General features: G+C 40.7%; 1 protein-coding gene and 1 long non-coding RNA gene across 6 annotated transcripts; both read left to right on the forward strand.

Moving 5' to 3' along the window:
• Positions 1–14: 14 nt before the first annotated feature.
• LOC144994219 (uncharacterized) lies at positions 15–1,467 on the forward strand. 2 transcript variants are annotated; one of them, XR_013657657.1, is made up of 4 exons: positions 15–110; positions 227–277; positions 368–420; positions 734–1,467. It is a non-coding gene; the product is annotated as an uncharacterized LOC144994219 (long non-coding RNA). The 2 variants fall into 2 exon arrangements; XR_013657658.1 differs by having other exon boundaries at positions 1,095–1,467.
• Positions 1,468–7,091: 5,624 nt separating this feature from the next.
• On the forward strand, positions 7,092–16,342 carry LOC144994214 (uncharacterized). 4 transcript variants are annotated; one of them, XM_078951215.1, is made up of 7 exons: positions 7,092–7,334; positions 10,289–13,575; positions 13,660–13,805; positions 13,900–14,023; positions 14,215–14,405; positions 14,473–14,815; positions 14,932–16,342. In XM_078951215.1, the coding sequence occupies exons 2-7, from the start codon at positions 13,363–13,365 to the stop codon at positions 15,310–15,312; spliced, it is 1,398 nt and encodes a 465-aa protein (XP_078807341.1). In that variant the 5' UTR covers positions 7,092–7,334; positions 10,289–13,362; the 3' UTR covers positions 15,313–16,342. The 4 variants fall into 4 exon arrangements, with proteins under 4 accessions (XP_078807341.1, XP_078807342.1, XP_078807344.1 ...); XM_078951216.1 differs by lacking the exon at positions 7,092–7,334 and having other exon boundaries at positions 8,108–11,146; positions 11,219–13,575; XM_078951219.1 differs by lacking the exon at positions 7,092–7,334 and having other exon boundaries at positions 8,111–13,328; positions 13,427–13,575.
• The last annotated feature ends 17 nt before the right edge of the window (positions 16,343–16,359 follow it).

Here is a 16,359-nt window from a genome sequence, read left to right on the forward strand (position 1 = left end):
TTTCTGTTCTCCTTTTAGAGTCTAACAGGAAGTCAGAACCGAAGGAGCATCAGACTTTGAATGCCCATAAGCAACTACTTTGTACAACTACAGGACACCTGGCCATACAGGTAATATTACAAAAAACTTTTCAAATCATTTGTAATATATGTAATAAAAAATAAATAAATATCAATCTACATCCATGAGTTAATAAGGAGTTGAAAAACAACCTTTGTTTTTCAAGAGCATGGCACATTCTGACTGCTAATCTGGACCCCCACCCCCAGCTGACAACGTAAGACCAAATGATTAGGTTCAATGTGTCACAAGATTTGGTTGGGTGGTCGTTTGGTTTTATTCTAAATTTTTAATTGGTATGTTTCAGGTGCCACAACATGAGATGGATGTGGAGAAGTGAAGATGATCAAAGAGTATGAGGTATCTTATGATCATCATGACCATATTTCAATGATTGACTAACCTTGTAATATGGTTTTTACTTGTGATATTTTATTGAAGGTAAAATATTCTTTACACGTGATTTTTTTAAAAGAGAAAATAGGTGCATATTTTTTTCTATTAGGTTTTTAACTGATTTTTATATGCATTTTATTCTCTTACCCTTTTTAAATTATCTTTAGCTGTTGATGAATTATTACTGTTATTTTAGGAGCATAATTTTATTTCAGTTATACCTTTTTTTCCCCTGATTTGATCCCCGTTTCTTTTTTTGTTTTTTTTTTGGCTCCAGTGTTTTTCCTCCCATCGGGACATTTCACACTAGGAATAGTTCTGGTTTACCATCACAGTTGCTGTCCCATTGACAGCTCCAGCCTGGTGACTGGAGGGCTCTGCACCACTATGTGCCCAGGCCAGGGTTGTGGGTGTTGACTCTTGGCGTGTATGGCCCCCAAACATGTCTTTGTCTCAGGGTCAGCCCCTGTGAACAATGTTGTGTGACATGAAATAAAAATAAATTGTCATATGACTATTGTTTAAATGAAACTAAATTAAGTATACTTTTAATTTTAACATTTTTTACTCTCTTGGCCATTTGTTTTTCTTGAGATCTATTCTTAATTATTTCTAATTACAGTTTTTTTTCTTCTCAGGATGTCAGCCGAGAAGCAGTGAAAGAGGACTGAACTAATCGCTTCAAGATTGTCTTGGTCCTTCCCAATGAAACACAGGACAACCAAGACCCTGTGTATGGGTCAGTCATCATTGAGGGCCCAGAATTTGAAAAATTTAAACATGCATTTGAATTTATTGTTAAATTTTTTTTAAATTCTACACTGTTTTACTTTTGCAGTTGATACTGATCTCTGTACTCCCTTTTTGCATCCATCTTCTAGACTTATATATATGTTCACTGTTTGGAAATTTGCTAACAAGAGATTATATGGCTGTGTCTGTGTGCAATGTTATGTAGATGTTTTATCTATGCGACTTCTAATGTTAAATAAACATATCTTTCAAATATTCCTTAAGCTGCAAGTATGCGTTTTGTTTTGTCTAGAGACAGCAGAACTGGATGTAGCAGAGATGAAGGGTGCCGAGGTTCTCCTTGGGAGGGACCTGGATGGATCAGGAATGAGCACATCAGAGGGGCAGTACTTGTCAGAGGTTTTGCAGATAGAGTCAGACAGATGTTTTGGGCATGTCCAGAGGTAGAAAGATGCTGAGTCTAGAGCTGCCAGAGGTCTAGAGGAAAATCAAAGACATGAAGGTAGCTGCTGTTAGAGGAGAGGATGCAGAAAAAAAAAGGGTTAGATGGAGGAAACTGATTGGTTGTGGCGACCCCTGAAGAGGAAAACCCAAAAGAAGAAAAAATGAAACTCAGTAAATGTCATATTTGGCGTATTTAGTGCGTCTTTAGCAATTTCAGATTTGGGAAGCAATTGTTTTGGGGTGATACACATCTTTGTTTTCCAAATAAATATCTCACAGTGTGCTTTACAAATGTAAACAATAATATCCCTAACATACAGGAAAAGGTTCACTTTTCCCCACTGTGGAAAAGTGGCAGAAGACTTTGGAAAGGGGGCAAGTTTCTCTTCACCATGGACTTACAGATGCAGAAAAATAAAAAATTAAATAAATAAAAGTAAAAACAATCTGAAGATCTTGATTATAGGCTTACCCAGGGGGGTATTCCAGGAAGTAGGTTATGCTAGCTCCCACGGTAAGTTTGAGGCTAAGGAAGTTGATAACCTCAGTTTTCGGTTCCAGAAATGGAGGTATGTTTCAGGGTACGTCAAGTTGCCATGGCAACTCATGCTCTGAACATAACCTGGTCGGGAGCAGGTTTAGTTGAAGGTTAGTTTGTTTACAGAGAGGGGAAGCAGCATGCCGTGTCCATTTGAAGATGATTTAGTGGATGAAGAAGCTCAGATAATACTTTTTTCACCGTGAGAGGGTGATAAGACCACATATGGATGTTGGAAAATTTAACTTTTTTACTTTGATCTAACTTAGTTATTTGCTTCAGTTAAGATAAATCATTTGTTTTTTTAAGTCAGCTTAAAAATAACACGTAGCTTTCAGACAGTTATTTTACTTTCATTCAAATTAATTCAATTAAGTAGGTGTTAAATTTGGGGCTGCCGTTAGATCGGCACCGCAAAGGATTCTGGGATATCATTCCCTTTGCCTGTCTGGACGGATTTGGGTTTAAGTGTGGGTTTTTGACCAAATGTGTTTAGTTGTTTGGCTGTTTTACTGTGTTTTGCCGTGTTTTGCTGATTTATTTTCTCATACTGTGCTTAAGTCTCTGCACCATGAGTAAGAGTGAAGGAGAGGATGATGAGTTTATATAGCACCCCTACCGAGTATTTCTGTAATGATAATGACGGATGATTCTTTAATGAATTTATGCCAGGGGTTGACATAGCCCAGAAATTTGCACTGGCCCATAGGGCCAGTAGTTTTTGAAACTTACTGGCCCTGCCTGAAAGTTACTGGCCCGACACAGCGCATAGCGGGACCCGCCGCTCCGCAGGTGCTTGCAACTTTAGGGGGGTCTGGGGGCATGGCCCCCCGGAAACTTTTAATATGGTACAATTTGGTGCATTCTGGTGACATCACTTATTTCTACACTTTTCAATGACTGAAAATAGACCATATCAAACTTAAATCTGCTCTAGTCTGTTTTAGATGTTTTGAAGAGAGCACTGCAGTGTAGTAGTTAACACTAGTTAAGAAGTTTTCATGGTGCTTTTAACGGCAAATATCGCAATAAATCATAAACCTTAAATGTGTTAAAACAATCTAATGGCAGCTTGAACCATTTAACGAATCAAATAAATCCCTTAATGCATTTGACCAATCGGATGGACGCCTTCACATTGTTGACCAATCAGATGGAGCCCTGTTATGTTAGATGTTTGTAACCTATGTCAACGTGGGTCATTTGGAGTATAATTTTTAAACTGGGAATGGTTATTTGGTAATTTTGCTGTTTGTTTATATACCGCAAATTATATCGTTATCGCAATTTTAATCTCTGATATCGCATATCACGAGTTTTCCTCATATTGTGCAGGTCTAACTGAGATCATTCAGCTAACTAGAAATACTTACTGCTTACAGTGTTGTAAAGAAAAACAAAATTAAGTAGTTTAACATTCTACTGCATTTGAGTGTGAGATTCCGGTATTTGGAGTTGCCTTTGATTCTTTGACATTCAGCTTAAAGCTTAGTGGATACAGTTTCATCTTCAATGCATTCATTAAATATCTTGCTGTCCATACTACTAATTATACCCATTACTCCATCCAACATATTCCTATCTATTCCTGCCATGTCTTCCACATCTCTGACATGCTTCAGTCTCTCTTCAGTGACGGTGTCGGATTTATAATCAAATGTAATAATAACCCACTGGCTTGTGCCTTCGTTGTTGCTGTTTAACATTGTTTTGTATTGAATCGTTACATTCAATAAAGTTTGAAAAAAAAAAGTAGTGAGCGCGTGCCGCGTGGTGCTCGGCAGTGAAAGCCGAGCGCGCGCAGGCGGGAGAGAAGGAGAAGTGATCAAAGGTTTCCCATAGAAACCCTTGAAGTTTGAACACAGGACTAGCAGAAAAACTAAATTATGAAGACGAGGTAAATCTACACGTTTTCGCAAAATTTACTTTATTGAAAAAGGTGAAGAATATATAAACCGTTAAATATTTTAGTGGCCCGAGCGGACAAGTGAAAAGTAAAGTCTTGTGGTCCGCACTGCTCGAAAAACAGGACCGGGCCAGCGGACAAATGGCTATGTCGAGCCCTGCGTGCATTTTTTACCGTCCTTTTTATTATTATAAAAATGGACATATCTGCCGGCTCATACTTAGACATATGAGAGATCAAGAAATATAATTATTTAAGATGGAAAAAATATTAAATGAATTGGAGTAATATGACATGTAGTTAGATAATACATAAATTTGAGTTGTATAAACAATTATTGAGTTTTATAGACGTAAGAAATTAGGTTGATTAAATTTAACTCAATTATTTGTTACTAATAGAAGTATTTCATTTAAGGTAGCAAAATTGGATAAGTTATATATATATATACACGTCACAAGGAAAATGGAAATAAGATCAGAAACTTGTGCAGATACTTTGTTCTTCTACTACAAGCAGAAACTCTCTTTTGCGGATGCTGCCGTGTTACTGTTTTGATGGACGTATAATCTACCTACGCCGTCTTTAAAATCTCAGACTCCGTCTCACTAAAGTATTGCGCTCTCTCTGGTTCTCCGCGCGTTTCCATGGTGACTCCGGAAATCGGCAATCTATTGAGAATGTCTTTATGTACCTTCTGTGCACGTGCATTAACCCAGGGTTATACTAAGTCGAGCGTAATTACGCCAACTCATATCCGGTCTTTTGGAACCGACATACCCAGAGTAAGCAAGTTCAGGCGGATTTCAGCCAGAGTTCAGGCTTAAAGTCAGGTTAGTTTAAACATGCTTCCTGGAATACCCCCCTGTACTCATGAATTAGACTCATCTTCCCCCAGGTACCAACAAAGTGCTCTGAGAACTGCTTCCCTTTTCTGATGAACATTGCTTGTGGTCTGTAAAGGAAAAATAAATAAATGTATCACTATAAAACTTAATCTAGTATATTTTGTCCAGTCATCCTAGTGTAACATTGACCCAGTTATTATATCACAGACTCAAATATCTATGCAAAAATACTATTAAAAAAATAGACACTTGCCAAAAGTGAAGCATTAACTTATACTTCAAAAGCCACAGTCCAGTCTAACAAAACTTCCAGCCACTTCTACACAAAGATTTAAAGCCTTCTGGGGTCACATTTTCAGCTTTAGTACAAGTTACACCTTTACTTCCTGCAAGAAGACTCCTAAGTACATTGAGTGGGACCAATATGATTCATTTTTGTTCAAGTAACGTTCTCTAATCATGTGGAAATCATTTCCATAAGTTTTTTATGTTCATTCAAAGTGAACGTTTTTGAGTGTAGTTTACCTGCTTTGTTTTGTCCTTATTCAATAAAGGAACATAATGTTACACATTGTGTTTTCATATTTTAATGGAATGTGTATTATTTTATATGACAGAGTACTAGGGCCCACTAAGGAAAAAAGGATAAAGTCATAAATTTATGAGGCTGGTTCTTTCTGCAGAAAAGCAACATATTCTTTTTACAGTTTTGATAGTTATGAAAATGTGATACTTCATATTCTGGCACATCAGCATGTCTTCGTTTATGAAACCATACCGAAGGACAATTTCACGAAATGCCCCACATCTGTCATTTTAACAACTGTCCTCCTTTAAAACAACTGGTTACAATATTATGACTTGTCTTTTTTTTCCCTCTGTGGCCCTAATATTCTATCATTTTATATATAGCCTTATAGTCTATGGGAAACTGTAAATTATCTAATGATAGCAACATCATCTAAAACTCATTATTTATCCAAAATGATTGAAATTAATGATCACAAACGTTTAAATAATGACAGGGGGTCTAGTTATATGTGATAACAATGTATAGTGAGCAGTGAAATAACTATTGGTTTCCATTTGTGGCGACAGCTGACTGACATTAGGGATGAGATTAAATAGATCCTGGAATTTAGCCTGGTCTGGAGCAGGCTAGCTCCACAGAATAAATCTCCATGGTAACTTATACCATAACATATCCTCCTGCCCCCTATCCAGCTTTAGTGCAACCGGATTGGGGATCAATTGAGCCAGGATCACCAAGATATCCTGGCTTAATCCCTTATCCTACTTTTGTGCAACAGGCCCCTGTTCACGTCGTCTGCGGATGTAAGTTAGTGAAACTCACCCACACCCCCGCTTGCTTTCCTCCCACGTTTTTCTACACAGAGAGCGTGATTATATCGTCGCTATGCAGCACCCGAGCGCGCAGTTTGTCAACTTCACGTGGCGTATTCGTTTAGAGAAACCAGCGAGAAGAGGGGGGGGGGGGGGTGTCAGATTGTGCCCCGGTCAACTGCCCTACTGCTATAAGAGAGCTGCCTTTACATTTGCGGTGATAAAGTATCACTATAGTGCCAAAAACGCGGCATCTAGCTCTGCTCTACGGATTAGTCTGAAAAACAAGCTAGCTAAAGCTTAGCTATACTCAAGCATGATGCAAAATGACTAATTTGCTGGCTAAAAACAAAACTACGAGGCATTGTTAAGGCTAGTAACTTTGTGGACCAAGGTCAAACAATTGTAAAAGATTAAAGTCAAGTAAAAAGACAAAAAAAAGTTTGAAAACGTTACTTACCAAACCCAGGCAACTTCGATCAACCCGCTCCCTTTTCTGTCTGCAGTGATACTAAGGCACGCGCTTCTGATCTTAAAATGGCGGGTGCATGGTGTGCGCATGCGCAAATTAGATGACGTCATTGCAGGTTGGATGAACATAATTTTTAAAGTTATATTTACAATTTAATAACGTTGTTTTTAAAAAGAAAAAATATGTTTGACTTACTTAAATTAATTAGGTATAACCGAAAAATGTGATTAAAATAATTAAAGTGAACTAAAAAGATATTTGAAGCATTTACTAGAGGCCAGAATCACTTTTTTTAGTGGACAGTTCAGCTTCACCACAACAGTCAGGAAAACGGATGGAAAAGTATTTATTTAACATTCTGTCATGTCACTGTGTCCAACTGCATCGATCAAAAAGTCCTTAGTGTAGGCCATGTGATGTTTGTTGTGTTAATTTCACCAAAATTGCTTTTTTATCTTTAATTTGTTATTTGCATGCGAATGTTTTAAGCGGAGACTTTTATTTTGATGGTTCGCTACTTCCTGTTCTTTCGCGGCATTCTCCTCAGTCCCCCATGAGAACTTCTAAGAGTAGGTAAGCCGTAGACGTTACTCGCACTAGTTTGACTGAAAAGAGAGTTTAAATTTTAAAACATAGAAAAACAATGTTCATAACTTAAAACTCTTCTCACGCCTTTTTTGTTTTTGCCAATCATGTGAAAAATGTTAAGGGTAAATGCAGCATTCAGAAGTGTGTTAGTGTTAGCAAGACTTAAGCTAACTTGCAGCATGGTCTCATGTGTGTCTGTGGGTTTTTTTTTTTTTTTGCCTTCCCTCAGGTGAGTGTTGGAGTGAGACCAGAAATAAAAACACATGTGCTGTATTTATTTTAGCATTAACACAGTAAAATCCCTCATTCTGGATGGCAATGATGACTTATTCATCTGAAAACACAACGCAGAAGACTTTAGCCGGCGCTGCACGCACCCCACAGCAAAAGTCTGCCCCAGCTACATTAGCAACCGCCGCTGTGCTTTTACATTAACAATTCTAAATGGATAAAAACTGTCGTAGCATGGTGAGGGTCGACACATAGCCTGTTGGATCGCTCATAGCTCAAAAAGATAACATAGGTGACATGGGTAAGCAAGATACACACACTTCCTGTTGTGGAAGATGGTTTGTTATTAACTGCTGCTCAGTGACAGTTGTTGCACAATCCCATCCTTCAGATCCTTTATTTACCAGTTTACACTAAATGGTAATGAACTCTCCCAGTAAAGAATACATTTACAAAGTGATTTCTCAATTTTTTTTAATCTAAAATCTAGTACTAATAATTACATAGTTAACAGTTGGTCTATACTTTTTCTTTTTTCAACAAACAGCAGTTTTCCTTATTACTTTAACTTGATGTTCCAAATTCCATATTTTGTTTTAGTGACAAACAAAATAAGATTTTTTTTGAAACTGTAGAAATAAAGAGAATATAGCTCTTATCTAAACAGACCATAGTATTGTAACTTGCCCATGTCTCTTCCCACTCGTGTTTTGTTACAACCTAATTAAAATAAATGTACTTTTTCACTTTGGAAACTCTGGTGAGCAAACTGTTCCTCCCAAATTAGGCCGGTCTCCAATAAAAGTCAACCTGAGCAAAGGTCGTATGAAGCTGGCTGTTTGTTTGCTGAGTATTGGGTGAGCAGTGATGTTTTATGGTTGTCTCTATAAGGCATCTGTATTCATATCAGGTCATGTTGTCATGGTGAGCCAGAGGACGCATTACAGGAAAATCTGCATCCACTGAACAAACCACATCAGCGATGCTGCTTCAAAAGTACAAAGCAGTGACCACTACAGTAAAGGATGAGTGTTCTGGTCAGTTGAAAGCAAAGCCTATAATAAATTAAAGTTAACAATGAATCTAGAAAGGACATTAAATAAACTGGAGGAAAGACAACCTCATGATGACACGTATCTTCAGCTGCCCCACAACAGTCAGGAAAACGGATGGAAAAGTATTTAATAGTCCGTCATGTCACTGTGTCCAACTGCATCGATCAAAAAAGTCCTTAGCAATTACATTAACAATTCTAAACGGATCAAAACTGTCGTAGCAGGGTGAGACACAGGTGACATGGGTAAGACACTTCTTGTTGTGGAAGATGGTCTGTTTCTGATTGGACGATAGAATGGGTACCTTAAAAAAATAATAAGAAAAAAGTGCGTGAATCTGGCCTGGGGGGTATTCCAGAAAGCAGGTTATGCTAGTTCCCATGGTAAGTAACATATTGTAGTATCCCCGTGTTCTGTTGCTTTGTTGATGTTCTATTAGATGCTAAATTGCTCTGTTGATTACGGTGAACAGTGGGCGTGGCAGGAGCCGGGAGGAAAAGCCGCGAGACTAGGGCTGCATTTACACTGCAGGTCTTGATGCCCAAATTCGATTTTCTGACTATATCCGATTTTTTTGATGACCCGCTTACATTATCTTTTAAAAGTGACCCGTATCCTATTTTTGCATTTATACTTTACAATGCTGAAACTATCAAACATAGACGTTCTGAGGACTACGTAACGTAGCAGCATTTCCGCCTTCCGCGGACCTGAGCACTGACCGCACGGATTAAAAAAATTATGAGCGAGCAGGCACTTAATAATAATCATAACAGTAATAAAAGCACATTTAGAAGATGCGTGTTGGTCCAAACGGCAAACGTTTAGCATGGCGAAACCCTCCCCTTTTTGTTGTGTTTCTATTTTGTGAATCAATGCGGTTGTCATGGAGGCAACACAGTGATGGAAGGAGGCGTTGCCTTGGGTGCTTGGTTGCTCCAGGATGAGGCAGGAGAGGGGATGCGCAGGAGAGGAAAAAGGGGGGCTGCTCTGCCAGCTTATGTGCTCTCTCTGAGTTTTGAACGAGGAAACGTTTGCAGACATTGTGCTTTACTAACAGTTTGATCCAAGCAAAGAAATAAACGGCTTCTAGCCTGTTCCAGAGCAACGGTGTCCCGCTTCATTAGTTACCGTTTGCGTCCTGACCGGGACCGGACCGGAAATAACAGCGGTTTGAAGCCTGAGGCTGAAAGGTAACACGCTGATGGGGCTGTTCTGCAGTTATGTGAGGGTTGTAGGGACACTTAACCCTCTTAGGTGGGGGCAGTGTAGCGACCAGGGGGTTATCCCCGCCTCCAGCGCCTAAGGCTCATGGGAAGTGATGAGTTTTGGGGTGAAACCTTGAGTTTAGAAGGCTGGAAGTTGAACTAACATCCATCCTGTTTTGGCTGTTTGAGAAACTTAATAAATAAACTAAATAAGCTTTTTGCTCTAAAGGAGATATTGTCTCTCTTTCTGATCAATCCGGCCTGAGACTGACCGGGATTGTGCAGTGTATGGGGCACAATTAGCTCTCCAAAGAAGCCTCTTCATGAGCAGCTCAGCTGTTGCTTCCCCGCTCAAGTGTTGGTTAGGCTGGATTGTTATAATACTTTTGCATCCACCATCCTTGCCAGAGTATGAAAAAATGACATCTAGATTTTTGTCTTTCAGAATCAAACACAGGCAGCTGCCCCCCAGAAACATCAAACTCCAGGCGCCTGGAGGAGCCACAAGTGGCGTCCCAGCTCTCTGTTCAGTAAGTAGACTGCCTGAAAATTAAAAAGCATTTCTAATAATCCATTTTAATTGTCAAATTAGACATTTCTAAATGAATTATGCTACACATTTAGCAGAGAACATTTTGCGGGAGCCGCTTTTGCTTGTGTTGGTTTGCGGCGCCTTCCGTCCGTGAAACCAGGGTTCGAATCCGGGCTGCTCCCTGTTCCCTTCTCTACTTCTGTGCCGGTCCCAAGCCCGGTTGCTTTGAGAAGGTTGCGTCAGGAAGGGCATCCGGCGTAAAACATTGCCAAGTTTACCATGTTCACTGTGGCGACCCCTGATGGGAAAAGCCAATAGAGTAAGAAGATTTAGCATGGAACATTTTGAAAATGAAATGTCAAATACTATTTTCATTATCATTTTAATTAAGTGACAGAATAAGCAGTGTTAAGGAAGGAAATGAAAAAGCATTTTGGCGGATTACTTTATCATTTTAATTTTGAGTCAAAAATGCAGCTTCATTTTGAAAAGGAAAAAGCATTTCTGGTTTTGACTTTACCTTACAATCGCTTCCATATCTTTACTTATTGTTTTCTATAATCTATACAAACATATCTCCAAACATTGTTTGTCCTTGTTGTGTCTTCATTTTCACTGATTCATTAGGGCGTGAACAACATCAGATGTGTCACAAGCCTCTGCCCTGTTCTGGTGAATCATTTTGGAATGACTATTTTGTATTAACTGATAACTTCATTGTCCACTTTGTTTAGACTTACTTACACGACCTATCGTGAGGAGCCGCCGAACGTAAGTGTCTAGCAGTAGTCAGTCCTCTTCTGCTATTAAAATTGATGCCTGATTGCTTTTTTTTGTCTCTAGAATCCCATCCGTCCGGCTACAACAGTTGTCAGAGGGCTGGTGATGACCTGCCTGGCGGGGGCCGCCCTCACGGCATGTCTTATGATGATCCGCTGGTACCGGCACGTGCCTTAATGGTTATCCACTGCTCCCTCTAAGCTGTGCGCGTGCGCAATAGCGCACTGCTGACACTCTCCGAGCACAGAAAATCTAGGCGGCGCACAGGAAAGAAAAAAAACTTGAATTCAAAATAAAATAAATACATAAAAATTTATTTGGAGCTATTTTTCAATGTGAGTCAGTGAATGTGACTGGTGACTAACTGCTCCAGCCTATTATGCGGTTCACGTACGTAATGACGCAGGTAAACAACGTCACTGACAGCCTCCTTTCATGCCGCGACCAGTGTTTTGGAGGGAAGACACGTGAGTGAGTACCGTTTACGTCGACCCTTTATAACGATGGCAAAACGAACGATCAGCGGCACGTCCTCTCACCGAGCCAAAGTAAAAAAGACATGTGATTCTTTTAAGATAGAATGGCTGTCGGAGTATGACTTTCAGCAGCACAGCTTAACCTTTCAATGAGCAGAAGACTGGGTGGAGGTTTACAAAGCTCCAGTTCAGGCGCTGTGATTTCCTTGTGGTAAGGCTGGGCGATATGGCCTGAAAATAAAATCTCTGGTTTTATTTATTTTTTAATCGATCTTCAATTTTTTCTGACCCCCTACTTAAGGAAAGCAATAAGTACAAACTGCAGACAACTTAAATCAGATTTTGCTTTTATTTAATCAAACGCAAGACAAATGTAACCCCCATTTCTGTGATGAATAATAAATAAATGAACACACTCTTGGAATCAAACAGTGGTGGTCAAACAGGTATGTTATGTCTTATGTGTAACTCAAACAGTGGAAGAGTGCTTATGGAATCCAAATCAGATGTTGATGTTGAGGCTAGCACTGCTAACCGACCGGGAAGCAGGAGGAAAACTCGGCGCATTTGTAGCGGCCTTCTTCAAAAGTTAAAAAAGGGACCCCTCGCGGAAAAAAAGGTTAGGCTGTTGACATCTCGATTATTTGAAGCCTCAAAAGCATACTTGAGGTGTGTAGAAAAAAAAAAGGATAAATGTGCTTTAAAATAATATGTTACTGCTCTGTGGAGCCTCAGGAAACATGTCTCCACGCCATGGTGTCCAACAGAATCTAAACTGTTCTTGAATCTTTGCTAAATGACTACAAAGTCCAGTTTCAACTTGAAATTGGTTTCTGCTTTTAAAATTCTGCAACATTAGTAATTTTTTACAGACTCTATGTTAATATAGTTACCATTTATGTTGATATCACAAAGATTTACATATTTATTCATTCATTAGTTAAATAGAAATCCCTTCTTCCAATAATTCCTTTTTCCACTTTGAGTGTAGTACATTTTTTTGTCCACTAGATGGTGCCAAGGAGCAGATGAAGCAGATACTTGCAACATTTAATATTTTCACGGCCAATTTTTAAAACTATGTTGAGTGATGCGTGATGCATGCACATGCGTCTGCAAGTGCATGTGCACATGCGTGTGCGTAATTGTATGTGCACATGCATGCATGTATGTGTATGCACGCGTGTGCACATGCATGTACGTAAACGTATGTGCATGCACGTGCTTTTAAAGGCCAGATGAGGATTTATAAAAGAATAATAAACATATAATGTACAGCATTTTGCAAAGCAATTACAAAGAATTTGCAAAGATATTTGAATTAAACACACTTTGAAGTCTTGCCAGCACCCAAAAATGTCCACAATATTTGGTAAACAAAGTTTTATACAGTGGGTATTGTCACCAATATCAAACTCGTCAGGTCAGCTCTGGTAATTTGATTGTTCCTTTTTCAAGATCTAACTGTATGAGAAGAACAGTGCTGGTTAGATCTTCTGTTGCATGGAATCAAGTGTGCTAGTACAAAAATGAAATTGTTTTAACTTATTTTAACATGTGAAGCTTTTAGGGTAATATTCATTCATCTTCTAGACCGCTTTTCCCTTTCGGGGTCACGGGGTTGCTGGAGCCTATCCCGGCCACTTGGGCGTAGGCAAGGGATGCCCTGGACTGGTCGCCAGAAGTCAGCCAGCCGGGTCAGCTCATCCTCATTTTCCCCCCCGGAAAGAGATGACTGCCTCATCTGCATCTTCCTCCCAGCCTCATATTGCCTCATCTGCCCCCTTTCATCCAGAGAGGACCTCTCCATCTCTATCCTCCCAGACTAAGATCAGTGGTGCGAGGCCCATGCTGCACTCAGCATCTGTTCTTCAGACCAGTGGGTTGGCCTCCACATCCCAGAGTCACGTTACTCCTGTGGAACTGCCTCCGAGTGACTCACCTGTAAGTTAGTAAATATGACTACTTTAAATCTCTTACATTTAATTCAAACTAGATCACATGTTCTGTATATAATTTGCGATGCAGGTGGAGTTCGAGGGTTGGGTGCGCCTGTGGGAAGACCCCAATAGCATCCTGCCTGCTGACGTCAACTGGCTGAAGGGGGACACAGAGAGAGGACTGTTCACAGCCGTTCAGATATTTAAAGACGTTTTCTGGCCATCTGAAAAGGAGTAGGGTGATGAAATCAGACCTGATGTGGTTTTACCCTCGGGAGCCTCCTGGTTTCATCAGCGGTGCTCTACCAGCTCCACGCCTCTTTTTCAGGAGCCGCGTCTTTGTCTGGCGTCCTGTGGGAGCGTGGAGGTACTCTCTCAAGTGTCCTCGGGGTGTTACCTGTGCAGGTGCAGGGCGAGATGTGCACCTCTACAAGTCTGGCTACCATCATCGGGTACGACTCACCTTTTTTTTCTCCTTTTTTTTTTTAAGCAGAGGTGATCAAGACAAAAGATCCAATACTAATGCCTTTTAATGGCTTTCTATACAGCTTTAGTTTTGTTCTGTTTAGTAGGTAAATATAGCCTCCAAGAGGAACACATCTGACATTGCTCAGCTTTGCTTCACGTTTTCTGATCTCTGCAGGTGCGGCACATATGTGACGTATCCAGCTGGTACACAATGCTGACTGAGGTTTTGTTTTGTGGACCGTGCACGAAGGCAACCAGAAATAAAGAGGGGGGCACAGTGGGGCGCTGGCTTGCATGGGATCATGTCATTCTGTCCCAGCTCAGCGAGGCTCATCCAGCCATGTTCCCTGCAGTTCTCACCTGCAAGTGAGTGTGCCCAGCAGCATGTGAAAGAATTTTAAATGAATCATCTGATGACTCTCTCTTCTCCAAGGCGCGGCGTGGACAAGAACGTTGTTCGCCTTCTGTGGGACAGAACAGAGGGCAACACCACGGTGAAGGTGTGGCGGCAGGTCCAGGAAAACCCCCATGAAGAATATCTTCATCGTAAGGACCTGTACACCACCCTTCTGATGAGCACCGTGGAGCCGCGTGGCATTGTTTCCTCTTTGGGGCACACCTTCCGCCCTCCCCCTCCCCCTCCCTCCAGAGAGTTAGCCTCCACACGACTCCTGCGGCACGCCTTTCTGTTGGCAGAGGCCGACAATGTGCAGCACTACAGGAACCAGATCCTCTCCACCTTTGGCACTGTGCTGAAAATGGATTCCACCAAAAAAGTATTTCAAAGTTTCACTGTATTACCATTTCAGACATATTGCAGTCATTTTCACAACTTATGATGAAATACACCTCATATTGCTGGGGTTTGATGACAAACGATGGCATGTTTCAGGTGGTTAAGAAGCTGTCTGGAGAGGCTCATGGGTCAGCCGAGTGGTTCACCAGTGTTGGGAACGAACACTCCCAAATTGTGACCTTCGTGCTGACCTGCGAGGAATTCACAGACAAGCTTTGGCCTACGTTTCAAGGACTGAGAGGTTTCAGCGGGCCAATCAACCGGCTCCGAAGATCCTGTACATTGATCGGGGGTGTTGCCGCGCTCAAGGCCCAACAGCAGTGGAGACTTTGTTCCAGCCTTGGGTTGACCGTGGGATGGTGGTTCGTCTGGACATCTTCCACTGGATGCACCAGTTCGACGCAGCCATCCAGACCAACAGCCACTCCAAATGCGCTGCGTTCAAGCACTGGCTGGGGCAGTTCTGGCTTACAATAAAAGCGACCTGGATCTGCTGATAAAGGCTGTCAGGGCTAAGGGGGAAGCCTAGAAGTCTTTGTCGGATGACTGCGTTATTCAGCAGCACATCTCAAGGGAGCAGCTGAAGCCAGGGCCGACCCTGGTCTTCCGGGGGCCCTAAGCGAAATTTAATGTGTGGGCCCTCCAACTGATCAGCAGCACCAACAAAACGCAACTGTTGTTGTAATATAACTGAGATCTCTCTATTAATAGATTTTGTGAATGGATTATTGTTGCTGCTGAAGAATTGAACACAGTATACTGACTGAGTGTTGGATGCACATTTAGTGTTGGAAAACCAATTTTAAAAGTGAAAAGAAAAAAACATGAATGACAAATGTATATATATTTTTTTAATGTAACATTAGGCACTTAGCAAATGACATTCCCAAACTCCAACTTATTAAAAACACCAACTTAATAGAAAATCAAATAACGATAAAACAATCCAAAATAAAGAACACAGCAGCTCAATGAGGGGGTTTCTGGAAAGTCAAAGTCTTTATCAGTATGAAAAGGACCTCTTTGCACCAAATCCATTCTTACTGGATCAGAGAGTGCGGTTGGCCATTCAGCTGGACCAATTGGATTTGAGGTTGGAGGAATTTTGGATCCAGTTGGTTCCTCTTCCAGACACGCCTCTCTTGGAGCCTCTGGAACATCAGAGACAGAACTTCAACAGCAAACAGTGAAAAGTCCAATCAGTCCAACAGTCCAATCAAATCTACAGAACAGTTGCTGTGATGCTGGTAGCAGAAGGTTGGAAAGAAGTGCCTTCACTGTGTGTGTGTGCAAATGTATGACTATTTTTCAAGTAGTAATGAAACAATTAGTTTGATTTAGGTTCCATATTGGGTGGATTTGAACTTACCAGCAGCAGCATCAACGTTGTCCATTTCAACAGTAGATGTGGTGACAGGAGTTTCTTCTGCAGATAAAAAACAAGAATCATTATTGTACAATAATCAATGATAAAGCTAATAAAATAACTACAGCAGAATACTAATAATAGTTTAGTGGCTCATT

The sequence above is a fragment of the Oryzias latipes genome, chromosome 8, assembly GCF_053564925.1.
Source record: "Oryzias latipes strain Hd-rR chromosome 8, Olatipes_Hd-rR_3.1".
NCBI lineage: Eukaryota > Metazoa > Chordata > Actinopteri > Beloniformes > Adrianichthyidae > Oryzias > Oryzias latipes.